The sequence below is a fragment of the Gossypium hirsutum genome, chromosome D05, assembly GCF_007990345.1.
Source record: "Gossypium hirsutum isolate 1008001.06 chromosome D05, Gossypium_hirsutum_v2.1, whole genome shotgun sequence".
NCBI classification, from domain to species: Eukaryota; Viridiplantae; Streptophyta; class Magnoliopsida; order Malvales; family Malvaceae; genus Gossypium; species Gossypium hirsutum.
In genome coordinates this window covers 26,230,817-26,239,832 of record NC_053441.1, presented here as the reverse complement: position 1 = coordinate 26,239,832, position 9,016 = coordinate 26,230,817, and the positions used below count along the sequence as shown (strand labels likewise).

General features: G+C 34.4%; 1 protein-coding gene across 1 annotated transcript; it reads left to right on the top strand.

Annotated features, from left to right (window-relative positions):
- Positions 1-5,135: 5,135 nt before the first annotated feature.
- LOC107900796 (RNA-binding protein 38) lies at positions 5,136-7,854 on the top strand. The gene is made up of 6 exons (XM_016826509.2): positions 5,136-5,846; positions 5,923-6,046; positions 6,157-6,280; positions 6,591-6,627; positions 6,718-6,949; positions 7,613-7,854. The coding sequence occupies exons 1-6, from the start codon at positions 5,658-5,660 to the stop codon at positions 7,684-7,686; spliced, it is 780 nt and encodes a 259-aa protein (XP_016681998.1). The 5' UTR covers positions 5,136-5,657; the 3' UTR covers positions 7,687-7,854.
- The last annotated feature ends 1,162 nt before the right edge of the window (positions 7,855-9,016 follow it).

The window sequence follows — 9,016 nt, the reverse complement described above, 5'->3', positions numbered from 1 at the left end:
AATCGAAACCCAATACGTTAGGGCTCGATTCTTTCGAAGATTCAAAATACCGAATATTCCTTATATTTTTAAATTTTCTCTTTTTGAAATCTAAAAAATAGGTGTAATGGAATGATGAGGGTATAAGCAAAATAATACTAGCAACAATAAAAAAGACACATAAAAAATTTATACATGAAATAATGAGTAAATAAAAGAACTAAAGCATTTCATAATGATAAGCAAATAAATAAATATCAAATAAAACCATCGATAACAACACGAATTAAAAAAATGAAATATTTATGTATGTGCATTTATATTTAAATTATAAATTATAAATTATATGAATGTATATGCATATAAAAAACAAATATGCATATCTATGTATATATATAAAAATTATAAAGCATAAAAAACATAAGTATGTATATATATAGATATAAATTAAAAATATATACATATGCGTACATATATATGAACTGTAAAGTTTATATATATCATATAAGTATTTATCTATATAAAATAAAAAAGAGGTTATGTATGTATATATATTATAAATATGAATGTATGCGCAATTGCGCACATATATATATATATATAGATGTAAAAATAAAGCTAAAAATATATATATATTACTAATTAATGTATTGAATATAATAGTAACAAATAGGTAAAAGGAAAATAATAATAATAATAATAATAAAGTTAACAAAAATTGACTAAATAATAAAATATGCTAAAAAAGGGCCTTAAATCGAAATGAAATAAAACATATAGGGCCAATTCGAAATAAAGGAAAACGAAAAGGATCCAATTGCGACGCGCGTAAAAAAGGGAAGGACCGAAACAGAAAATAAACCCAAAATCCCAAAACGCAGCACCTCAATGGACTAAAATAAAACAAAAGTAAAATGTTAGGGCTAAATCAAAATAAAATAAAATACCAAAATAGGAGCAAATTGAAACACGCCGCGAATCAGAGGGACTGCGCGCATAAATTGCCCAAAAAACTAAAACACGCGGATCCTTCGGGTCGGGTCGGGTCGACGCGCGGATCCCCCTTTGCTAAAACGGCGCCGTTTTGTGTTTAATATAAATATAAAAAAAGGCTAAAAATAAAACTGTTTCATCATTTTGTTGAAAAAACAGAGAGAAAACTCTCTCTTTTTTCACTTTTCTCAGGCTCCGATTCCGGAGATGGCCCGGCCAAGGCTTCCGGCGAGTCTCCGCCGTAGAGCCACCGCGTGTGGCGGCCGGAGGTCCAAAATCGGACCTTTTCGGTCCCTTTTTGAAGCCTAGCGTCCCTAGGGTACGGATCTAAGGCCAAATCCCCGAAAAAGGAGCCGGAGACCCGAAGATCGAGGGGAAACCGCTCGTCTTCTCTCCTCCGGTGCGGCGCAGGTAAGGTTTTTTTGGTTTTTCGTTTGTTATTTAGTGTAGAAGATAAAAATAAACAATAAAAATAAACAGAGAAGAGATTCGGACACCAAAAGGGTCACCTTTTTATTTCTTTCTTTTTTCTTTTCAAAAGGGCTCCGAACCCCCCCATTTACATTGAAAATGAATGGCTCTTTATAGCCGATTATACAAAGTCCTATTGTTGTTTTGTTACTGTTTGCTGCGTTTCTGTTTCTGTTGCTGCTTCCGTCATGTTTGCAGGTGTTCAAGGAGGTGATGGGAGCAGGTGGAGGAGAGATGGCTATGGGACGGCTGTGAACAGAGGGCAGGTGAGGCGGCCAGGAGCAGGTGCGGCACAACAGGGGGCTAGGGTTTCTGCCCTAGTCTGACTGGGTTTGGGGCCGGTTGGGCTTATTGGGCCGTTTGGGCTCTGCCAATTGGGCTGATTGGGTTAGGCTAGTGGGTTGTCTTGAAATTCGAGAAAACATGCCCTAAGGTGCTGGGTGTCGATTTTTCTCGTTCAACCAAATAGCTAAATATCTTTTAAATAAGCAAATTTTAGCATTCGGTCGCGTTTCGGGAGTCCGAGACATTGTGTCCTAACTTATTGGATATGATTCTTTTTCTCGATTAACGCAAAATATGCTTCTTTTCCTGAAAATTTTCAACGTTTTAATACAAGGATCGTATTTTTTGAAATTCTTCAAAGTTCTCAATTTTCAACATTAAGACATTAAGTAATCAACTAGGTACCAATTTTGGGCGTATCGAGGGTGCTAATCCTTCCTCGTGCGTAACCGACTCCCGAACCCATTTTTCTGAATTTCGTGGACCAAACTTGTTGTTTTAATAAAATCAAATTGTTTATTAAAAACAACCACTTTCGAGGTGATCCAATCACACCTATTAAAAAGGGATTGGTGGCGACTCCTGTTTTTTTTCGTTTTCGTCAAAACCCAAGTCGACCCCGTTTTTCATCAAAAAAATGGTGTCAACAGCGATCATTTCTTGTAGAAAGCGGAAATTCCTTTTTACTTTAACCTGTGTAATCGGCCCCGCTTTTAGGGCCAGTAGTAACTTACCTTCCGTAAATTATGTAAAGAAAAAAAGCTCTTGGTCCGCCTTCGATTGGTCCCTCAGTTTCAGTTGGTGTGGAAGGGAAGCCCCAGTAGCCTATGGTTTATAGTAGTAAGCGGCTATTTCCTTTGTTGAGAATTGAAACCTCTTCAATGAAAAAATTGTCAAGTAGTGCAGTTCCTAAAGTGGGTGAAGCCTTGCCCAGTAGCATATAGATATGGAAGCTACCCTTGGCTTCCAAGTCAAACGGTTGTTCTTCCTTCCCCGCTCCCTCTTTTTCTACATATGCGGTGGCGGGGTACCAGAGAAGAGGGGACAACTTCTTTCTCCCTTGCCTTGCTCAACTTTCCTTTTCTGATTGAAAGTAGCAAGCCACTCCACTACTAGTACAGAGGCAATGAAACATGGCTTGAAGTTGTCACCACTGTTTCAACCACAAAAATAGCCATAGAATCTTTCTTGCCATAAAATATGTCAACAATAATTATTAAGTCAAGCTCAAGCTTGAGTAGCTCGAGCTATTTGTCAAGCCGAATTTGACTATATGTTGTGGAATTATTTGGACGAATTAAAGCCCAAAACGTGAATACTAATTGTCTTGAAATTGAAGACTTGAATATTGATGTCTTTCGATTAATTCATGTTACTTGCGAAACAATTAAAACCACTTTCTATAGTTGAAGACTTTAGATTACATCGGGACTCTTATGAAATTATTATTTTATTTTGATTTTTACCCTTACTTTATAGAAAAGTGATTAGATTACAACTCTTATGTAAACAAAACTTAAGTTTTGCCTGGATTAAAATAAACCGAGAGACTGAGATGTTAAGAGAGTACAATTTTGTTCAAGTTAGGAATGTTAATTTCTATGTGCGCATTGTTTCTGTAAATAATTAAGAGAGTCTCTTGAGTTGCAAAACTAAGCTTTTGAGAGGTATGCTTAGTAGGAGAGTGATCTAATCTTTGTATAACAGTGAGGTCACCAAATCGGTGAGTGTTAGACTAGTGTTAGGACATAAATTATTAGTTATACTATGAGAAAGATAGTAGATCATTGCTTTGGGCTAGGCCCCGCGGATAAACTGAGGTTGAGCTGCGTAAACAACCTTGGTGTTCTTCTTTATTGTTTTTGCACTTTTAGTTTTGTGGTTGAAACTGTAATCACAGTTCCAAACACTATCGCACCCATAATTTATGTTTTCAAAGCAAGTACCCCTCGTTTCTACAATTATCAAAACTAATTTAAGTTTTTCTCGAATCAAATTTTAGGACAAAGCCAGAAAATTACTTTAAAAGAACTAAAGATGAACCACATATTATTGAGGGAGGGAAGTATAATTTTACTATTATATTAATATATAATTTCATTAAAAAAAATTAAGAGATTAAATGAGAAAACTACCAACATCAACAAAAATCTGCATTATTCTTCTTAAAAGAAAGCGTATTATGATTAATGGGATGCAAATTTGCAATTTTTCAATATAATTATTAAATTATTTATAAATTTATTATACACTTCAACATCTACAAGTTACGGGACAGACGGCAAACATTTAAAACCATCGATTGGGTGTCGTTGACGGGTCTAGTTTTGAATATTGTCCTCTATTTTTATATTTCTATATTCATATCTGGCTGAGATTTTATATGTACTTACTTTCTTTTGTGTCAAAGGAAGAAATCCAGCTCATTATTGTGAATGTGTGATAGGACCCAACGTGGGGAGACCTGCCAGTTTACCCATTTCTTTTTCTCATACTACAACAAATTCCATTTTCATATTTAGCTCAAAAATTCCTTTACATTCCTATACGATAAATAACTGATGGTTGATGGTTTAATTCTCGTATTCAAGATGAAGTAGATTTGAAATTCTTTATCAATATCTATCAATAAGAAGGTTGGTTTTCCAAAAGTGATGTGATGACTAAAACCAGGGGCTGGCTGGGCTGGGCTTACAAAGAAGCCATAAAATGACAAACATGCGATTTTCCAGTAGGGAATTGCGCGTGGAACATGATCATGCTCTTCCATTAACAACTAATCCCCCATCTTTGTTTATTACGATTTGAGGAGATGAAAATGCCAGTTGAGAAGCTTTTTGAGATTTTGTTTCCAACGCTGCCGCCCCATTTCCATCTGGTTTGTGATCCTAACTGTTATATTCTGTGCTTATGATTAGTGGAGTTTATGAACATGGGTTCATGTGAGAATATGCATCCCTATACCCATAACATTAAGCACGATTTGGTACCAAAATTTATACATGTCATGATATAAATACATAAATATATGTCCATAAATACATGACATTTATTGAACAAGTCCTTTGAATGATGATTAAACAACTCTGCCAGTGCGTGCAAGTCTGGCTCTTTTATATTTTCTCAAGGAAATAGGGGCCACTATCACTATTTTTATTACACTTCAAAATGAACTCATCTATAAGTAATCACCAATTTAATTTCTTCTATGTTTGGTCAAACACACCAAATCACATAGAATAATATATTTCTTTAAATCCCAATTTGTTATTATTATTATCTGACAGATTGTTCGATTACATGAACAGTAAGAAACTAAAAATCCAGGATATATAGCCACAATGAAATTCACAATCTTACAACCTAAAATGAAATTCACAATGAACAGTAAGGGACCAAGGTGTATTGATTGTGGAGTTGGGAGGGTATATTAATGCAGAGACAGTGAAGGACAGGCTTGAGTGCATACAGTCACGGAGCTGTCATTCTTATTTTACCAACCCGGCCCTCTCCCTTTCCCCCACTTTCAACATCTCAAATAGTACTGTGGACAGCAAATTAACGTTAGCAGCTGTCTGGTCTCTCCTCTCTCTCTCTTTCCCTCTTACAGCAACAGCAACAGCAACAACAACAATCAACCAACCAACCAACCAACTTCCATAAGATATTTTAAAGTAAGCTTCATCATCCCATTCTCAGACCATCTTCAATGATTCATTTGTTGTGAGCTTATAGAGTGGGGGCGGCGCCTTTGGAAATGGATAAAGAGGCAAGTATCGTAAAGCAAAAATTAGCAAAAGTGATGAAGATCATCAACCGGAATTGCAGAAGCTTCAGCTTGTTACTACATCAATCTTGTCAACTGTAAATATAAATCCGAAAAAGGAAAGTTACCCATTTGTTTTTGTTTTGCTTTGTTTAAAAAGGCAATGACGGCTGCTTATCCATCTTACCGATCACCATTCGGTGACACGACGTTGACGAAAGTGTTTGTTGGAGGATTGGCTTGGGAGACACCCACCGACGACATGCGTAGGTATTTTGAACAGTTTGGAGAGATTCTTGAAGCTGTTATCATCACTGATAAAATCACTGGGAAATCTAAAGGATATGGCTTTGTAAGTATCTTTTCTCTAATTAATTTCTTCTTATAATATATATGTATAGTTCATTAAGATCACTGCATTTCTGTAGGTTACTTTTCGTGATCCAGAATCAGCTAGGAAAGCCTGTGTTGATCCAAACCCTATAATCAATGGAAGAAGAGCAAATTGTAACATTGCTTCACTTGGAAGGCCTACACCTTCACCTCCGCGAGGTTGATCAACTTTTCTTTTCTTTTTTATTTTTTTATTTTTAAAGTATTTCCGCCGGAAACCTTTATTCGAAACATATAATGAATTGGATATGGTGAATTCATATATGCAGGAAGTATTCAAGGTAGCAATCCTTATCAGGTTGTTGGACAGCAAGGTGCACCATCTTACAGTGGAGTTGCAGCACCACTGCCACCACCTCTACCTCCGGCTCCGGTCTTTTATGCACCATACGGGTATGTACCGCACTTATTGTTTTCATTCAAAGTGGTCCATGCCTTCAACACATTTCTTTTTTTTTCTTTTGCTTATAGATATGAATATTAATCAATTTGGCAAAACCGGTAAATTTTGCAGAAAGCATGGCTTTGCTTTGTCGGGCTCAAATGTGTTTGTCAAAATGGTCCCCCAAATGATGTTTAGATATATGAGTTTATACCAACGGACCCATTTTTAGGCTTTTAATTAGTATGTTCAGATTTTATGCATTCTATCTCATGCTTACCGGGTACTAATTAGAGTGTTTGATGAATTCTGTGTTTACAGGTACACAACTTACGGTCCTGAATATGGGTATCACCAAGTAAGTGATTATAAGTTGGGTTTTCTTTTGTTCAATATTAAGTCAAATGGTTCATCAGCCAACAATGTTGATTGAATGGTGGCATTGCAGGGTGTCTATAATCCACAAATTCAGCAGCCACAATACTATCATCAACTGTATGGATCATTGGCATCGTCATCATCAATGGGCTCCCCATATTATTATGGGTATTGTTTGCAACCTCCAAGGGGGACATTTTCTGTACAACGCTTCCATGGACCTTCCTATCTTTACTATCCTACTCCAATGGAGGGGTCCTTCTCCACCTATCCTCCTCCCCCACCCTTTCCCTCTTCCTCAGGTAATTATTTTCTAATATTATCTTCTACCATCGATATTTACCGCAATGATCAAGGTAGCATTCGTTACAGCCATGTGAATGAGCTGTATGTATTGTTGACTTATTGCCATTGCCCCAAATGATTGATCCATAGAAAGTCATGACCATGTTATGCACTATGTTTTTATTTTTTTAATATGCAAATGTGGAGAGCCCCAAATTACCATCATTTTTCATCCTGCCATCGTATTCTCACACACAAATGCAGATATAATAGATAAAAGTATTATAGAGATAACTTTATCAAAAGATAAGGATGTATTTTGGTCTTTTCTTTATTAAAATGAGAAAATTAGTTTTAGTACATTAAATCAAAGAGTAAAATAATTTTTTTATTTAAAATTTTTATTCCTTTCTACGGTTAAAAACTGACATAACTAACATACACATGGCGTGCTACTTGTACCGCATGTTATTGTACAATACCCAATTTTTAATAGTAGAAATGGGTAAAATTTTTAAACAATTCACTCTTTAATCTAATGTATAAAGATTAACTTACTCATTTTTTTAGTAAATAAAACAAAACGTATTCCGAGTCTCACAATAAACTTTATTACACTTTTACCACATATAACATATATGACAACATTTTTTTTTCCATTTTACTAATTTTGGTTGCAGATTCTCAGACTCAACAACATACCACAACAGAAACAGAAGGTGGTGCCACTACATCTGAAAGTCCAAAACCCTAAAAAGATGTTCAAACTGTATAATCTTGATGTTCTTCAAAATCACCTTATTTCACTCTTATATTTCTCAACAATTTAGCCATAGGTGGATACTGAATGCCCCCTCTTTGCAGTAAAAAGAGCACTAATCAACCACCCTATATATGCAGATTATTTTTCCCTCTTCTTTAATTCCCAAGAAAAAAAGGCCATTAATTCTTATATTTTTTGTTTCCCAAAGTTTAACACATCTTTTTACACAATTGTATGAACAGTAAAGGGAATTGGATTACCTCAATAATCATTTTTTGTTGTTGTTGATTAACAATTTAGCTCTCAACATGTTTTTTTTTCCGTTGATTTTAAAAATATTAGCTATATTTTGAGGACAAATTAGGTATTAAATATTGAGTTAATGAATTATGTCATTATTTTGTTAAAGAATTAACAACAGTTAAAGAACGAGTGATTGGAACGTTACAAATCGATAATCGTTTGTGATATTTTTATATGTTTATTTAATTCTTGTTATTAGATAATAATATGTTTTAACATTATAAATTGGGTAAATTACCATAATTAGTCATACAGGTGTTCTCATTTAGTCACTTGAACAAAATTTTAAATTTAACCATTGTTGTTAAAGAAATTGTATATTTTGGTCATTTTGTCGTTAAATCCCTAATGGATGCTGGCGTGATCTTTTTTATATTGGCATAATAACAAATTTAGATCTCAACATTTACACGCTATGTCAATTTGATCATGATTCTAAAAAACTCAACAAGTTTATCCCTTAATATTTACATATTCTGTCAATTTAGTCATCATTCTAAAAAAATTATAAAATATAATTATAAAATATTTAGAAATTTTATATAGAAAAGAAAAATACATAAAAAAATTAAAATCCACGTACAAATCAAGGTTTTCAGGATAAGATTGGTGGTCCAATTGGTCAAACTACCAGTTTGTTGATTAGTCTAGTCTGGACGATTCAATTAATAAATCATTAAAAATCATAAAAAATTAAAAAAATTTAAAAAATATTAAAAATAAGTTCAACATGTTTTTTAACTTGATTCAAGTGGTTTGTATTGGTTGGCGACTCAATTGGTCTAAAGTCTTTCTTCGGATTGATACCTTGACTAGTTTTCAGTCCATCTAATTCGATTTAGATAACTGTAACATCCCAGTTTAGACCCTAGTCGGACAGTAGTTTCGGGACCATAAATCCGAGTCAGAAAAATATTTTAATATTATTTTCCGTGCTTATAGTATTTGAAGTGATATGTGTGAAATTTTCGTGATTTAATTTATCCGTTTGCGTGCTTAATTTGTGAAAAGGGCTAAA